Source organism: Pagrus pagrus, assembly GCF_965226575.1.
Source record: "Pagrus pagrus genome assembly, chromosome: 3".
Taxonomy (NCBI): Eukaryota; Metazoa; Chordata; class Actinopteri; order Spariformes; family Sparidae; genus Pagrus; species Pagrus pagrus.
In genome coordinates this window covers 12,539,104-12,557,740 of record NC_140187.1, presented here as the reverse complement: position 1 = coordinate 12,557,740, position 18,637 = coordinate 12,539,104, and the positions used below count along the sequence as shown (strand labels likewise).

Genomic DNA, 18,637 nt, shown 5'->3' with positions numbered 1-18,637 from the left:
TTGTTAATAAATAGCTCCAGTGTGTAAACCAAGTGTTAATCCACGGGGCCCATATAGCCTATTGACTGCTACTACAACCCTTTTGTTACTGTTCAATATGCTGTCTTAGAAATATTAGATATAGTTATAGAGAATATAGTTTGTTCTCTATACAGCATTTTACAACTGAAAAAAATAGTACTTCATATTTTGGTCAGCAATCTTCATCACAAATCTATTATTTATTATGGGATTATGTAAAAAAGACATGCAATATATTATTAATAGATTTTTTTGACTCTGAAAATGTCAGAGGTACATGAAGAAGAAAGGTTTGTGCTGGTAATAAATGTCCATAGGAGCATTATCTCGTGTGTTTTGACTCTCAAATCAGTATCAGCCTAAAAAATCCTGCACTGGTTTGAAAAAGCGTGTAAATACCACTGAAATCACAAAATTTCTTTTCACACTTATCAACAGAAAGTGCCTCAACAGGTGGCAGTCTGATAATATTCAATGCCAACAGTCCCCCGGTGCCCGGCGAGCTCCTAGTCCTGGCAATACAACCACTAGCTGCACGGTTAATTGAGATCACTAGCTAACAGCAGCCACAGTTAGCAGCACTTAGCCATTATTCTGGTGGCCCATTCTTACATATTGCACCTTTAAACAAACAAGATGCAACTTGTCAGCTCTGCGTCGTTGGTTGGATTATGTCTGCAGTTTGGACAGAGCAAGGCCTGCCTTTACACTCTGCTTTCCTTCTTTATGCTATGCTAGGCTAACCATGTCGTGAGTCTAGCTCTGTGCTTCATGTTTACACATAATAGTGATATCAATCTTCTTATCTCACTCTTGGAAAGAAAGCAACTAAGTGCATTTCCCAAAAGGTTCAACTATTTCATATATTTGTCCGCCAGCTGTGGATTTCACCATGACAAACAGAGGTTAAAATGCAGCCACAGCGTAATGAGTGAGGACGGAGCACATGCTAACTGCTGTCTTACCCTCTGGAGGGCTGGCTGGGTGAGGTCTCATAGTGATACAGCCCCTGGTGTGGCTGCATGTCCACTGGCATTGGAGCTCCCCGGGACCGACTGCTCCCCTTACACCCTGGACCTGAAACACAAAGACGAGGACACGGTCAGGATGGCGAGAGAAAAACCGAATAAACCCAGCCAACTTCAACTAAACTACACCAGAAAGCAAAGCCAAATAGACAAAAACAATTGTGGTTGGGGAAAAATGGAATATGTAGGATGTTAATAACAGACCAAACCAAACGGAGCAAAACAGTTCAAGAGCAAAATAAGCTCTTTCTGAAAAGCCTGAGTCATACTTATTTTAAACAGAGCTGCTACAAAGTGCTGAATACATTACGTAAGTGAAAGTAGAGACGTGAAAAGGAGTTCCCATCCATCATTAAGTGCATCCACTTGGAAAAATTAGAGATGACATTCGTAAGCATCATTATCATTCATGTAAGTAACGTTCATGTCATCTAAATGGCTACTTGGAATGGAGTAAAAGAGTTCAGCTCTGGAATCTGGACACATATACGTTACAGAAACTTTAAAAGCAGGTCACGTGATGGTACTGATGTGCCCTGACACACTCCTACAGATTAGACAAAACCCTGCGACACAAACAGTGGGCTTGGCTGTAATCTCCCTTCTCTAAACAGAGTCGTGCACCTCAAAGACTGCTGACAGACACCGAAAACCCGTCGCACTTTCCCAGACTGAAAAGCGGCAATCAATGTGAAAAAGACACACAGAGGAAACAAAATCTGCATTCTGCCTTAAAGCTTAAAAGATAAAAAAAAAAAAAAGAAAAGTTAAAGGATATTATTAGCAACACAAACAGAGAAAAATGAAACAAAACAAAGCAGCCTTTTGTATGAAACTCATATGGAGACGGTGTCTTTCAGTAGGAGTGCATGTGTCAGGTAATTCTAGCTGAGAGATCCTGGGAACAAGCACCTGCTCATTACATCCAACCACATCAGTGCAGGTACTAATAGTGGGGACTGTGGCTCTTACATGGTTACAGTGGTAATTAGGACCAAAAACTTAGTGTACATGCTGATTTCATAACTACCACAAATGGAGAAAAGCCAAAAATGTGTTCATATGCAGTAACTAATTTGTCATATAAAGTAAATTAAATATATAGTGCATGTTTAATTTTTATGTTAACCCTTAGGTATACAACCAAACCTGACAACATTTTTTTTGTTTCGATTGATTATTTAAAACCATTTCATCCTAACTATGCTGATGTTAACGTGTCTTTATTCCTGTTTTTTCCTTCTTTGAATGTGCTTGGTCAAAATATATTTCCAGTGATGTCACTCACTGCCTGAGTTGCATTATGGGTAATGTAGGTGAATGCATGATATAAAAAAGGCGATATCTCTGTGCTGCTGTATCAATTGTCCACAGCTGTCCATAATGAGTCCAACAGTTTTATAGGAGTGCAATGCTGCTGCAGCTTTTTTACTAATTTTTTTCACATATGTCGCGGTATTCCTTTAGACCAGGCCACTTATTTTGATAATCGATTAATCGTTTCGTTTAATTTTGTTGCTTTTCTTTGTCATTTGTGATGATAAATAAGGAGCCTTTGGGTTTTGGAGTGACTTAGAAGATGTCACAAGGGGCTCTGGGAAATTGTGACAAGCTTTTTTCTTTTACAATTTTTTGACATTTTAGAGGCTAAAAGATAATTGATTAATTGTGAAAATAATCAGCAGATTAATCGATTAATGAAAATACTCATTAATTGCAGCCCTAAATATCACATTGCTGTTGCTGTTGGTCTCTAAACTGGGAGAGCTCCTGTCCACTGCTGATGAAAGCTCTGCGGTCAGAATGTAACAGGTTGCCAGTTATGTCGTAGCACAAGTGTTAAAAGGGCAGCAGGGACCTATTTAAGCCCACAAGCCACCAGGGGGATTTGGAACGCAAAGTTAGCAAGTGGCTAAATGATGTGGGCGGTCCTGGGCTAATTGCACATATTCAGCACCGGCCTCTGCTGTGTGTATGATAATTAGCCGGAAGCGCTAAATAGAGATCTCGCCGAGCACCTCAGCTGTCCAGAACTAATAAATACTGAGAAGGGGGTCGCCACACCGCCTGACACACACATACACACACACTGACACACCTGTCAGTCACACCAGGGGGTAGCATAATAATCCAGTGGCCACCATGTCTACAGAGAATGCGTGTGTGTGTGTGTGTGTGTGTGTGTGTGTGAAAGAGTGAGTGTGACTGAAAATGCCGAAGCAGTTTGTACTGTGTAAGCCCAGTGGCAGGTGTGTATGAGAGGAGAGTTTTAGAGACAAGTGTATTTGCGGTGCAGCCTGTGTGAATGTGTGTGTGTCTGTGTGTGTTGAGAGTGTGTTTGACATGATAAATGATGGTGGATCTCAGAGTAAGACTGAATAATGTATGAGACCACCTGCACATGAGCAAGCTGGAATTTTTTGAAAAATATGTTTGCCAGTGTGTCTCCGGGGAGCAGGGCAGCAGGCGAGTGTGTGAGTGTTACTGTTGTAGCTCCATGTACACACACTCAGCTGTGTGGTATGTGATTAATTTGCATGGTACACGGCTTATACCTTAATCCAGTGAAAAGTGTCAACACAGACTAAGTCAACAGAATATATGTTTACAAAGTCTGAGCATCACTGTCTTCAGGAAAATACGTTTATATTCTAATTTAGTAGAAAATATGTTAAGATGACAGTTTCTATATTATAATCAGGAAACGTTTCTAGATATCGTGTTAAAATATTACTTCTAAAAGTCATCCATACGAATAAGTCTTAAAAGTATCTGATATTACATGTACTTAAGTATCATAAGTACAATATTTGCCTCCAAAATGTAGTGGACTAGAAGTATAAAGTAGCAGGAAATGAAAATACTCAAGTAAAGTACAAGTATCTCAAAATTGGGCTTAGGTACAGTACTTGAGTAAATCTATTTAGTTACATTCCGTCACTGGAAACTGAACATATTTGCAAAATGTCCAATACTGTCGTAATTAATTTGTTTTTATTGTGATATCTGCTTGTAGCAACTAAAGCACAATATTATTTTTTATAGACACCAACAGCACTTAGGTAGGAAGTCTAAATGTTTAAAAAAACCATAGTTTTAGACTTAAAGCACGAGACATGACTTAAATTCCTTTACATTAAACTGAAACTACAATCTTTCCCCGACCTTAACCCAAGAACTTTAGTTTCCTAAACCTCAGGTAGTGAATCCAAATCTACAGTGTCAAAATCCAGCATTTTGCATGCCCACCGTCCACTGCGACTACCTCTGTTTGACTTTCATGCCTTAGAAAAACATAACATATGTGGGAATACATGAAGAGTTTTTGACAAATACAATATATTTGAAAGTCCCAAAACAAGGACTAAGCCATCATATAGCATGCTGAAAATGAATGACAACAAATCACATGTCTAAATGTGTAAAAAGCATGTTTATATGTATCTGTTGCAGTGTACGTGGATGTATTTATGTAAAGCATTTAAGTAGACAAATGACTCCATGCGTGCATGGTGCTGACACAGGTGTCGTGGCATTGTGCTATTTCAGGTCAATATTTTGTGAGAAACTCTCAGGGATTTTTCCTTCTCCGGTGTAATTTTGTGGTGCTGGGTTTTAGAGGGACGGGGCAGGAGCATATTAAAAACCCCAAGGCCATAAATCAAACGGCTAACTAAACAAGGCTGCTCCACAGAGAGCTGGGCAGCAACCAAGGAGCTGAGGATGAGGACAGGATGTCCAGCCACTTTCTACACCCAAAACCTCTCCATTCAACACTGCAGGTTCTCAACGCTGCTATATCACCACACCATACAAGTCAGCAACACCTGAAGGCCAGACATAAATCTATCCTGAAAGTGACACCAACAATATCACCAATCGAGGGAAACTTAACTATTTTTCCAGACACAAACTCATGATGTCCCTGCTTGAGGTTCAATGGCAGCCTACCCTTGATGGATGATATTAGCCAAGTCTTACCTCAATTACTGGATATTTTTAAACAAGCCAAAGATGTCCTGACTGTGGTCTAGCTTAATACATTTCCATTCTGGCTTACCTACTTACTCACCAAACCAACACAGCTTACCACCAATAAATAAAACATGGTTTTGTATCTCTAATGGACTATAACTCATCACTGTCACGAACCCAACCACTGCATCGTAAAGATCCAACATCCAGCCAAAGCTCTGACATATTCTTCCTTTTACCAATAAAAAGTTGGATTCAAGCAGCTTAACTCAATTTAACATACTCAAAAAAATAAAGTACTACTTGGCCTGCTGTGACCGTTAGCTTGTAGTGGCTAACGTTAGCAAACTTTACATGATTTGATCGTTGTTGTGATATGTGTAATTGTCAGGTCACTGACTTACTGACACTATTTACACTAAGTTTTAGCATTACTCTCATCACATAATAGTCACTTGTGGCCAGCAAATTTAAACTACATTAGCTTGCTTAAAATAGTCTGGTCTGTTACTTTACCTCACTTAAATAGACAATTACAGGACAATATAAGGGCTAAAACACAGCGTAAGAGTCCTACAAGTAGAAAAGAGCAAAGCAAAATCTGTCAAAATGAACCAAAAGTTTGCTAACATTACAGAGGGAGCGGGTCCTCCTCCACATAGTCCGCCATGTTGTTTCTACACTAGCCCATAACGGACAAACTGAACACTGACCCTGGAGACGGCCTTTAGCTGTGTTTTTTCCGCTCTCTCCTACATACTTCGAAGAAAGAGGTTGAGTGGAGTGGTGTTCAATTCCGCTAAATGTTTCTAAATCCTACACACTGCACCTTTAAATAGTTGTGCTTTTAAGGTGCAATGTGTAAGAGTTTCAGTTGAAAACATTCAAAAATTAACCCAAATTGTCGACAGAATGTGAAGTTTTGTACTGTTGGGGCAGAGATGTCAACTGAAGTTAGCATGCTAACAGATTAGCCCAGTCCCGTCCAGGTCCAGAGCACTGCCCTGGTCCCTGTGCTCCCTGTCCAGAGCAGAGCTGGCAGCTAACTGATATAACCAGCTAATAGCAGATACACTTAGCAGCAGTTAGCGGTTACTCTGGTGATATGCTGTGGTATATTTTAAGTATGAATCAGACAGGTGGCCAATTCTTACACACACACACATATATATATATATATATATATATGTATATATATATTTATATTTTAGTGCTTTCTGAGGACATTAAAGTAATATCATCTTAATTATTAATGGCAAATTATCACCATTAGCTTCACACATGTGATAGCCTACTTGTTGCAGTGCCTCGACTGCATTAGCTGACTAATAGCCTTTGGTGTGTTTCTGTCCCACAAACTTCCGTTCTCAGGTGATAGTTTGTATTTGTGAGTATACAAAGAGTAACATTGTTTAGTCTCGCACCGTTTGGCCATTTGTGACATTCCCATAAAGCGTCCTCCTCCCTCTGAGGGAGTCTCCAGGGAGGATAGACATTTCCACAGGTCACTGGTCGTGTCAGACACTCTGCTTCTACACTCCACGACTCTTGGGTGTAACACTAAACTGCACCCCCCCCTCCTCCAGCTCCCCCCCGAGCCAATGCAAAAAGCAGCATTTAATGACAGCCCCTCTCCTCTTAACCTCATTTCTCCTCTACTCTCAGATGGGAATGTGAGTATGCAGTATGTGCGCTGGCGTTCGTACAAAGCCTTAAAGTTTGGGAAATGTTTCATTTTAACCATTTCAATGTTTTGAGAGTTAGAAATATGCTTGAATGCAAATATATCCTTGAACAATGCGTGATTTTTGACATAAGTACTGGTTCATCCGCACAATCACTCACGTAGACCAAAAATCCTTTAATATTTGAAAAGAAACGATCCTGTTGTCACATTTGTTTTACATTACATTTAAAGTGATAACATACATTGATTTCTGCGGGCATAAAGGAATTCTGTAAACTAGATTTTTTTCCGCAGTTGCATTTACAACAATTTAGATGTGATGATTAGGGCTTTGAGAGTGGAAATGTTTGGTTTGGAAGTTTTTGAAAAGTGCTTAAATTTCACTCTTTAAAAGCCGTACAAAATCTGTGTGTGTGTTTTTTGTGTGTTTGCTGGATAATCTAATACAAAACAGCCTAAACAACACACATCTGCAGTGTAAACACCCATCTGAGAGTATTTTGTCCCTGTCTTTCTCCCCCACCCTCTCCCTCGTTCCCTACTTTCCTCCTCTCTCTCCCTTTTCCACTGCTCTGTATCTCTTATATCTTCTGCTCTCTCTCTCTCTCTCTCTCTCTCCTTTTTCTCCCCCGCTGCCTCCACCCTCTCTCTCATTCCCTCTCTCTCTCTCTCTCCCGGCTCATTCCTGCTCTTGCGACCTCTCCCTCGCCCCTCCCCCTCCTGGCGGAGCTGCAGTCGAGGTGGGTGTTCTCTGGCTGTTATGACTTGAGAGACGATAATGGCAGCTATAATGTAGCCAGCCGTTCCTGATGTGGCTGGGCTTGTGGGGGATTCTGTTGTGTTAGGGCTGGAGACGGAGCAGGGGAGGGAGGGGGAACGAAGGCGGGGCCCGGGCCCTCAGCCAACCACAGTCCAGATTCTGCCTCATTTTCTTTTTCATTTTTTTCCTCCTCTTTTCTTTCTTTCCCTCCTCACCCACCGACTTTTTCGAGCCCTGTTGTTTTCCTTCGGTGGTAAACTTTGTTTTTAAATTCTGGCTTTGTTTTTGTAACCCTTCCACCCAACGCAGACTCTCCTCCTTCCCTGGCTTTTTCTCCCCCACCCACCTACTCACCCTCCCCTGTGTTTTTTACCCCTTTTACCCAGACTCTGTGAATTCCTCACAGCTGCTGTAATGTGATGGGGGCCAATGGTGTGACCAGCGAAAGGCCACAGGGCTGGAGACATCACTGTAATGTACAATAAGCCCTACTCACTGACCTGCTGCAGGGAAGATTAATGTCATATCTACTAGAGCAGCTACTTTGAGTTTTATTTAAGCAGACTTAATTCCTGTGAGGCCAAAACTGACCTTTTCAAAAGACGCAGAACTAAAAAATGCATCATTGTGAAGCAGGTGTTTACTGGGCTGGGCAAATAGCTCAAATTATTTTGATTTTCAGTGCTGCTGTGATGATCTGATCATATCACGTCAGGATTATGCAAAATTCTGTTGCCCAAATTGGTAATTTTAGATAAATCTATTACAGTAAAGGCTCATTTATGCTCAATGTCAGATACGGATACGGAGGGAGCCTTCTGTCCGAACTCTGCATTCATTTCGTCCGTATTTCTGTTCATTTAAGTAGTCGTGGAGGGCAGTGTAGCAGTGTAGCCAATAGTTCAAGCAAGACACGACCACAGGACAAGAGGAAGAAGTTTTAAAAACGGTGGATCTTTATGTGGAAAGGATATGCGAGTTGGTGGGAAGTTATAAACATCTGTATGATGTTACTTCGCCCAGGCACAGACGGACAGTTGCTACAGAACAGCTGGGAGGAGACCGGACGGTAATTAAATGCGAGTTAGACGGTGGTGAAAGAAAAGTGGACGTCCATGGGAGAACCTCTAGTGGCTGTATTGCTTACCTTCCATGCCAACATGAAGGACACATGGAAGTAAAAAAATCTTTTGCAACAAATGTTTTTGTCCGCGGTAGTAAGTTCAGAACTCTGTCCCAACCAAAGCAAAAGAGTCATTTATTGCAAACCCAGACAGGTGTATAGAAAAATGACCAGTTATTGAGGTCCTGCACACATTCACTTTGTTGTAAAAGCAACATTTAGGTCAGTATTTGATAAAAATGTTGCATTTTCCATACATTTTGTGCTGAAAGTGCTGCAAGAATTGAATATTGTCTCGAGCAAAATGTAATTAAAAACTGACTAAATGGATTACTGAAGCATTTCTTACACATTTGAAGTGTTTGGACTAATGCTATCCATCCCAGTGGAAAAACAGGTCTGGTTTAATTGAACACCTGTTCACCGGATGAGAAAAATATGACCTTTTCCATATATTGCAGATATGATATTGCATATAGTCACAGACAGAAGATACAGATATGTACCAAATAAATCAGCTAACTATTTACCTGCCATGTTATTAATGTAATCTGATTGAAATAAAATAAGAAACTAAATGACTCCATTAGAATTTAATACATTAGATGTCTTGGAAAACCCTGAACCCCCAAAGTGTTTGCGGCGCTGAAATGATTGACTGAATCTCTCACAGGAAAAAAATACAGATGATCTTGTGTTCAAAAGGAGGAGACTCCAAACTTGTCATTCTGTTGCTACGTCGAGAAAGAAGAATCCCTGAAGCCCTAAACTAATGTTTACTAGACGAAGACTGCGGTTTAATACAGTCAACACCACGGCCCGGGTTTCAACCCCACTGATTCACACCTTGCATATCCCTGTACTGTAAACTGTGGGCTGAGGAAGCTGCGGTGCTGATGTCTCACTGCTGGGGTTCTCACCTTGTCGAAATGGCAGAATGAAACGTTGATCCCTTGTTGCTACACAGCCGGAGTGACTGATGACAGACATCGGGGCACGAGAGGGCTCGACACGACTACAAACAGTAGAAGCGGGAGCGCAGCTGAACCGAGCAAACAGAGCGGAAAACAGCAGCTGATTTAAAAGTTGAGGCGAGCTGAGAGCCATATTCTTATTCAACGTTATGTTAAGAGAAACAGTTGCAGAGGAAAAGAGACACTGTACATTTGTGAGAGGTGTAGAGACGAGCAAAGAAGGTAAATGTTGGCTCAACACGATGACAAAGAAGCAATTTTGGTGCAAAAAGTACCCTAATTTTGCAAAGCTGCCTTGTAGTCACATGTAGATCAACACGCTGCCTTTGCTGCACAGCCATGATTACTGTTTTAGCACTTTTCTAACTGTCTGCTCGATCAGTCGGTGTTTGTGTTGAGATTAGGAGTGGTTCAATTCTCCTTGTTTTCATTTGCCTGCACAAGCACAGTTTTGTGCTGCTGGCCACTAAGCAGCTTCACTTTCTCAAAGGCGGCGAGATATTAAACATTTGTCAGCTCATGTCAAGGATTTCAACCAACAACTCTATCAGGCGGACAGACGAGGTGCCACCGACACATTTCCTCTTTAGTCCTCCCCCCTATAAACCCGCTTTTCCTTCACTCCTCCACAATCCCACTTTTTCTCCGGGTGCTCTCCCTCCAGGCCACCCACCCGCCATCCTGCACATACCTGTGGTTTCCTGTACCCCCGCTCCTCTCCTCTCCTCCCTCCTCTCTCTCTCTCTCTCTCTCTCTTTACCTCCAGCCACTTATTCCTCCCCTTCACACACCTTCCTCCCCTTTCTGTCTACCAACTTAACATCAAATTTGTCTCATCTTCCTCTCCTCTTCTTCTCTCGCATAACTTCTGCATGTCTGTGTATCAGGTAGGCAATGCCCCCAACACAAATATTTCTTTGAACTCCTTTAAAGGAGGAGAAGTGGAGGGGGGAAAAAGAGGGATGGATAAAGCAGATGAGGAGAGGTTGATTCACACAGCTGGCTCCCAGCTGTAGAGCGAGGCAGGGCGCAGAAATGCTCCATCTATAAACAAGTAGGAGCCCAACCCCCATTTTCAAGAAGAGAAAAAAAGAAGTTTGCCTTGTCATTGTAAATCGTGCTCCTTCACCTTCACCAGCACTCCTGAACGTCACCCAACTGCATCCTTTCTGCAGCTCTACATCAGCTTTCTCCTCGTGGTTTTTCTCCGCTCTACCCATCACTGCTGCGTACCGTCACTGTGGCATTTCAAGTACAAATCGAGGCCTTGTTAATCTTGTCCGGTCAATCATCTCCCTGCGCAACAGCAAAAGGAACATGTCCTCTGCAGAAATTCACCGGACCTGTCTGCCACACACTGAAGCAGGGACCAGGGAACAAAAACCAGATAATAATCTGTTCGGTTTATAGAAAGACCGCAGTGATTATAAGAAAAATAATAATCCTAACAGTCTTGGGTGGGCAGACGATATTTATAGCCGGCCTGCTGCTACTTATATTCCTTAGCTGTATAACACAGCTGGAAGTGAGGGAGGAGAGAGAGGAGGTGGAAAACTCGTGAGGAAAAAGAGACAGAGGAAAGAGAGACAGAGGGGCTCCAGGGGATGGAGGGGAGAGAGAGTGTATGCGGGGGCGGATACCCGACGCATGTGTGTGGCTGAGAGCAGGACGGACAAAGAAAGGCAAGAGAGAGAGACGTGAGAGCTCACTACGCTATGTGTTTATGTGTGTGAGCGTGTGTGTGTTTGTGTTCGGTGTGTGGGTGAAACCGCTGCGCAGTCCCTCCAAACGACGACAGCAGCAGACGAGGCCTGCAGGCCACCAGATGAACACAGTGACCACAGCTCTGAGAGCCTCTCACCGAGGGGAAACAAGGGGGAATATGACACAGACAACAAGACCGTAAAATTCACCGAGGCTGGATTAATGAAGAGGAAGCCATGTGGAGTCTGCTGACCACGCATTTCTCATCAGAGGGCTTCTGTGTCAGGGTCTGAACACTTTGCTGTGCATGTGATCACAGAGGAAACAAACAAAATTTCTACTGATATATACAATGCACATAATTCAGAGTATCCCCGCAAAGGCTAGTTTGAAACATGATCAATCCAGGAAGATACGAATCAAAACTCAAGAGCTGACCGTGTGGAATTTCTTCCCAGTGGCCAATACAATAGCCTGAGTTGATACTGATACTGAAATGATATATAATTATAATCATTAGAGTCTAACGTTGTTGTGAAAATTGAGCCAAAGCAATTATAAAACCCTGTAACACAAGTAACCATCCTGATTTAAACAAGATGAATTTTAATGAGGATGACATAACCAAGACTAAAAGTCAGACCAAGTCAGCATTCAATGCTAACTATTTTTTTCAATAGAAACTTTATCGCCTAAGGTGGACAGAGTAACCGGTTTTTGGGGGTGGTACATCCTCAACAACCAGCTCAGCTTAAATCAGAACAACACTTGTTTTTAAACTACACAGCAAACTCTCCAACCAGACAAACCTGGGTTAACCGACCTTCAGTCTTTTACCTTCCTGCACCTTTTGAATCCATTGATCTCTCATAAGCAGGTATTGGCAATTTGTAGACATCATGTTACCTCCTGCTGCCATTCGGGCATGTCCATGTGCAAAAACTGAGCCGTCACAAACTGTCAAGTCTAACTGTCAATGTGCTGTAAGAGCAGATGTTAGCTATAAAATAAATGTGTGTGTGGACAGTTGAGCTGAAAGTTCAGGTTTGAACAGAGCAGTCTTTCTGGATTCACATCTACTTTAACTGCATATAAATGAACGATGCGGACAAATAATGTTGTGCTCTGTAGCAGACCAGTCTCTCTCCCTTTGTTTTTAATCTCTCTCTCTCCTCAGCAAGTAAACTGTACTTAAATTTGTCCCAGCAGCTGAACACACATGTGGAAACTTGTCTTCATCAGCTCTCAGTTTTATGACTAAACACGCACTGTCTGTGTCTGTGTGTTTGTGTGTACACTTCTGATAAGGGTGATTGTGTTTTACTATGTCATGTCATCACTTTCACGCTTGTGCTTTCCCTGCTCTCCCTCCTGCCCTTCATCTTTTCTTTCGCCCGTATTTGCTCCCCTCATCTCCTCGAGGTTTTTTACTCACTGGCATTAACGATTGTCTTTGGTGAGCCTATCACAAGTGTACAGCTCTAGATCGCACTTTCCTGATGGGACAAATGGACACTGTGATTTTTACACGAAGAAAGAAAGAACTTAATGTCTGACATAAGCCGAATTTACAAGAAGGTCCAAATCATTAAGAATTTGTTGTAGAAAGTGTTTAGTCCAGTTTAAAAATCTCTCCTAACTCAATAGCTTACAAAATTGAGCGTTTTTTAAAGGGAGTCTGGGGCATTTCTCCACGGGCTGCGAAGAAGGATCTTATATCGGTTGCTGTTTACAGTATTTGTGTTTTGTTTTACAGTTGCCTGTTCATTTCACGCCTGTCTTGACCGTTTATAGCAACATATATACCGACACATGTTCTCCTCCACGGAGAGCACGCTCCAATTTGTTGCAGTCGACTCCTCTCCCTTGTGATCCCACTGGGAATCTGCAGAGAACCATAAATCACAGGAGAACTGATGACTGCTGACAAATCTGTTGATGCAATACAGAAGGGATGAAAATGATGTTCTCCTTTTTCATTCTGCTTGCCATTTACTTAAACAAACCTCATCAATTTACACAGTGAACAAATTACAGAGCAACTATTTGGATGACTGAGACATACAGTCAAATGTGCACTTCTCCTGTGTGGTCCCTCTCAGAGCTGCTGACTTCATAACTAATATATCGCAGGCGTTTAGTTTAATACCCAGATGTTGGTAGGGGCAAGGCATCCGGGCCTGCATTGGCTTTTAATTGGCTGCAATCCCTGAGCTGATGTTTGGGGCTTAGCATGTGACTCAGGACGCGCGCACACACACACACACACACACACACACACACACAGGCAAAATCGCCCACACACGCACATAAATGCATACACACACTTTCCCTGAACGAATGAAAGGCTTGGCCGGGTTCTGAAAGGGCGGCGGGCTCACATGCTGTCAGGAAGAGACGAGTCATGGCTGTCCAGAGGAGTCTGCAAACTAAACAAACGCAGACAACACACTCACACACATAAACACACACACCCATGCACACACACACACACACAGTTACACATCTGAGATCCCAGGACGGACTGACGCCACGCTGCTGACGATTGCGACGAGCAGAAGCAATAACTGTTGAGCTGATTATTACAGCGTGATATGAAAACATGATACGGCAGAAAGACAGAGAGGGAGAGAGAGGGAGAGAGAGAGAGAGAGAGAGAGAGAGAGAGAGAGAGAGAGAGAGAGAGGGAGAGAGAGAGAGAGAGAAGAAGTGGGGGTGAGGATTCAGGGAATACGAATGGCAGATGATCCTCTAACAATATGTCTCTTGATCACTAATTGCACATCCACACAAGCAAGGTGATTGTTGGTGTGTGTGTGTGTGTGTGTGTGTGTGTGTGTGGGAGAGAGAGAGAGACAGAGAGAGAGTGTGTGTGTCTTTAGTTCCCACCAGGGCTGTAATTAAGTGGCATTAACATAACTAAAAGGCAACAAATCAGCTACTCAGCTGGCTGCGAATTGGAGGGGGCTGAGGAGCTTAACACACACACACACACGCACGCGGGCATACACACACACACACACACACACATTCACATGGACAAAAAAACCCAAAATGTATAGACAAACAAACCCGTGAGATGTAAAACATATGAGGAATTTCAACAATCTAAACTGTAATTAATTAAAATTGATTGTGAAATCAATCCTGAGGTTGGGAACGCATTTTACGAGATTTTCTCATTTGTATATGTGGGAGACCGCACACATGAAGAATGTTTCACCAGCGTTGTCACTTATTGTATCTCATTGAAGTGCGGGCACTAAACATTACACAATAACAACGTTTCAGAGTGACCTCAGAACTGTCACTCAGCCCTTTCCTTTGATTCTCTGGGGCGGCCACTTGCACACAAGTCTTCCACCACTTGTGTAGCGCACACTACTACACATTCAGGAAAAACAAAAGGATGGAGAACATAATCTGGCTGTGAAAAGGGGCTGCAGGAGCAAACTGGAGGCCGGGGCTTACATGCAACTTGCCTGCAGTTTAGGCCGGACTTCTGCTTGCGTTGGATCAGAAAGCATCACGCAAAACTGAGAGGTAAATAATCGTTTTGGAGATGTGATGAATAATCTAAACTACTTTTAACATTCTGTTAAAGCAGCAGGTCTAGGAGGTAGATTGAATCGACTGAACCTCACACAAAGAGTGTTGCACGAGCCTGAATTGGCTACAATTGGCCATTTTTTACGTGACACGGGAACTGAGATCATAGACTGCAGATAACTGTAGCTTTTTGTGGTGTGTCTTCAAAGCACAGATACACAATGAGTATCATCCATGGTGTGAAGGAATGAATCAGTGTTGCCAGATCTCGCAGGAGGAGCAAGCAACCAGGCCTATGGAAACAAGCCCAAAGGAAGTGACTCAGCGTTTAAAAAAATTACAAAAATAGGCCAATTTAGGAATGTGATATCAGTGTATCGGTGATCATTGTTGGGGGATGTAGTTTTGGAAAATGAATTCAAAGTCAGAATTTTAATATTTACCATATTAATGAGGAAATAATACCAACTCAAATATGTATTTTTTCCATAACTGAATAAACAAGCTGTTCTCAGAGGAAAATAAGGTCCCCAGGACACTATTTGTAGCTCAAAAGGTGGCAGGGTCCGCCAAATATAAACAAAGTAAGACAGAAATTGTGTTGTCCTTTAAGGTCAGTTTCAGACAAGAAAATGAAGATTGTTAATTTAGTTCGTTTAGACATAAAAAAAAAACAGTCAATGAAGATCTTTCTCTTCTGATTAAAATTTCTTCCTCAAACCTACATAGTGCACCTTTAACTAACAAAGTAATACAGCCCGGTACTTGATATTTCATCGATATTCGATCGATAGGGGGAATCATCCCCCTACAGTCTCTTTCTCCAACTTTGTCTTACATTTTTTCCCATTTGGTTGAGAAGTTAAAAACTCCATGAATCACACGATTTCAACTTTAAATGTCAACTGTGTTTGTGTTGTGTACGGGGCGAGAGGGGGGAGGAGGGAACAAGTTTGTAGACAGATCCTTCAACAGGACAAACTAGCTCACTCACTTAATTAGATGTAGGAGCAAGCCCAAGGAGGCCAACACACTTGAGAAACAAGCCCAGGAAAACGCAACCTACGGCTTCCAATATATAACAATACAAAAACGACATTACAAAACAAAAAATATATATAAGTCGCTTATAATATGCAGACTTGGCAACCATAGAATGAATCCAAATCCAGTACTAGATTTTGCCAGGCAACATTGATTTGTCAGTTCTTCATTTACTCATGCTGAAAAAACATAAGCATTTATGTTTGTATCTGTGTTCCTCATACTGGTTGATTGCAGATCGACAGCTGGTGGCAGTAATGTGTTGCAACAATAAAAGAGTAGAAGAAGAAAAACCAAACTCCTCTTGAACAAGAAGCTTTCAAAGCATGAAAAAAACATTGTTTTCGTGGTCTTTCGAGGGCTATGTGCAGTGTGTTCTGGTGAGATATGTTAAATGTAAATAAATGTGTGTTTGTTTACAATGAAAATGTAACAGGGTACATTTAACATACTGTAAGTGAAGTGGAAGAACGAGCGCCAGGCGCCAGATTTTAGCTGGAACTGCGCTGTGAACATGTACGTCTCAGCCATGGAACCAGACCCTTGACCTCACTCTGTTAACCAATCATAACCATCACCATCCACACATAATCAATGCTATTGGTGTCCATTTCCATTCGGTGAAAGACTGGCCGGATATAGATGTCTAAATGGACATCGCAAGTGAACGAGATGTTTGGCAATCACAGCAGCTTTCTGCTATTTGTGCATGTAAACACTGATCTTATCTCATGCATGAGGAAGGGGCTCCCTTTCACTGTGTCTCAGCCCTAAATTCCAGTCTGTATCTCCACGCAGTGCTCAGTGATGCGCAGGGAGCTCACGCGCACACACACACTCACTCACACTCACACACACACACACACACACACACACACACACACACAAACACACACACACACACACACACACACACACACACACACACACACACACACACACACACACACATAAAAGACATGTAAACACTCCCTCTCTCTGATACACAGTCTGAAGCATTTAAAGGCAAACTGCACATGGAGTTCACACACACACACACACACACACACACACACACACACACACACACATTAATACAGGGAATTGGGAGGGTGGTGGATAGCCTTGATGACCCTGGGACCTGATGTGACAAACACAATGAGAAGGGCATGCACTATTTACGTCAGTGTCTTGTGAATGGCTCGCTAAAGACACACACACACACACACACACACACACACACACACACACACGAGGTATCTGTTTTGCTCTATTACTGGAGGAATTTCTTTAACAATCCTACCTGACAAGGCAATTCTATTTTCTAGGAGCTTGGGTCCTTGGGTTGGTGCTTAATAATAATAATAATAATAATAATAATAACTTTATTTATACTTTATTTACATACAATATGTAAGAGCCATAAATTGCTAAATGCCTCATGTCAGCCAAAGTCTGGATGGACATGGAACAATTTTGTCAGTTTGCAGTATTTCGAACCCTCACATGACCAACTCTGCAATCATACAACCGTTGTGAGCGTGACCGCCTGTAATGGCAGTCTCAACCCTATGATAAGAAAAGCTATGAGCGAGTGGTGCATTTTATTTTTATAGTACAATCCTTTAAAGAAATGCCTGTGACATGCTAAAATATAGCGTAAACAATAGAAAAAGAAGACCCTTAAGTCAACAATAGAAGACTAATGCTAGCTAACATTAGCCACTGCTCATACTTAACCAGGTCACGCATTATACCCTGAGCAACACAATGAATCAAGGTCTGTTTAAAGGTGCAGTATGTAAGAATTTGCCACCTGCTAACTGCCGCTAACAGTATTCTGTGCCTTGACTGTAGCTACTGTTAGCTCAGTTAGGTGTGCAGCTAGCTGGACCAGGAATGTTGGTGTAGCACAAGAGCTTTGGACCGCTGGGAAAAAGAGGTTTTCAGGCATGGGGCTAGCCGGTTAGCATGCAAACTTCAGGAGCTATCGCTGCAACACAACACACAGACATCTTTGACATAAAGTCAAATCTGTCTTCACATTCTGTTGTTAATTTTGGTTAATTTTTCAACATTTTTAACTAAAATTCTTACATATTGCACCTTTAAGTGCTTATAATTTGAAATTCTAATTTGTATAACAAAAAAAAACACATACTTCCATTTAAAAGTTACACAGGGTTACTTTAAAGCTGCTAACACTTGTTGGAGATCCAAGTTGTACCTTGAACTTGTCCCTCATCCTTTTACTGTCATTCTCTCCACTGTACACCATATCAGTACAATACACAAAATATGTAATAAGCCAATACGAGCATTATGCAAGGACACACTTTTCAATACTACTCCTTCAACTACATCTAATTAAAGCTCACAGCTTTCCAAACTAGATTTTCTGGCATTTGAACTGAATAATAAACTTTGGGAGTTCAGGAAACAGTGCTTGATACAATAACTCTCCATAAAATGTCCACTGTTTAGGACCTAAGGTGGCGTATGTGACCTTATGTGAGTTGTATTTAACCAACATTAAAGTATCATCACAATTAAAAACAGGCTCCAACATTTTTTTTTTGGAAGAAATGTTGAAATAAACACATGGACTGTACCAAAACCCATGTGTTTACATTATCCTGGGATACAATTATCAATAAATAATAAACTCATTATATAAAACTGATGAAAACTGAGCTTTGGGGCTTGCCGTAGCTTAAATCAAAGATAAAAGGAGAGAGGAACAGAGTACACTTTTACCGCTGTTTCCTGTCGAGAAAGAAAAAAAGGAGGTAG

At 41.8% G+C, this 18,637-nt stretch overlaps 1 protein-coding gene across 1 annotated transcript in view; it reads right to left on the bottom strand.

The window, feature by feature from the left end:
• gli1 (GLI family zinc finger 1) overlaps nucleotides 1–18,637 on the bottom strand; it is a 56,054-nt gene that overhangs the window by 10,845 nt on the left and 26,572 nt on the right. The window contains exon 2 of the mRNA XM_084349502.1: nucleotides 987–1,098. Within this exon, the coding sequence (XP_084205628.1) occupies nucleotides 987–1,057 (71 nt within the window). The 5' untranslated portion in view covers nucleotides 1,058–1,098. The remainder of the gene's footprint in view (nucleotides 1–986; nucleotides 1,099–18,637) is intronic.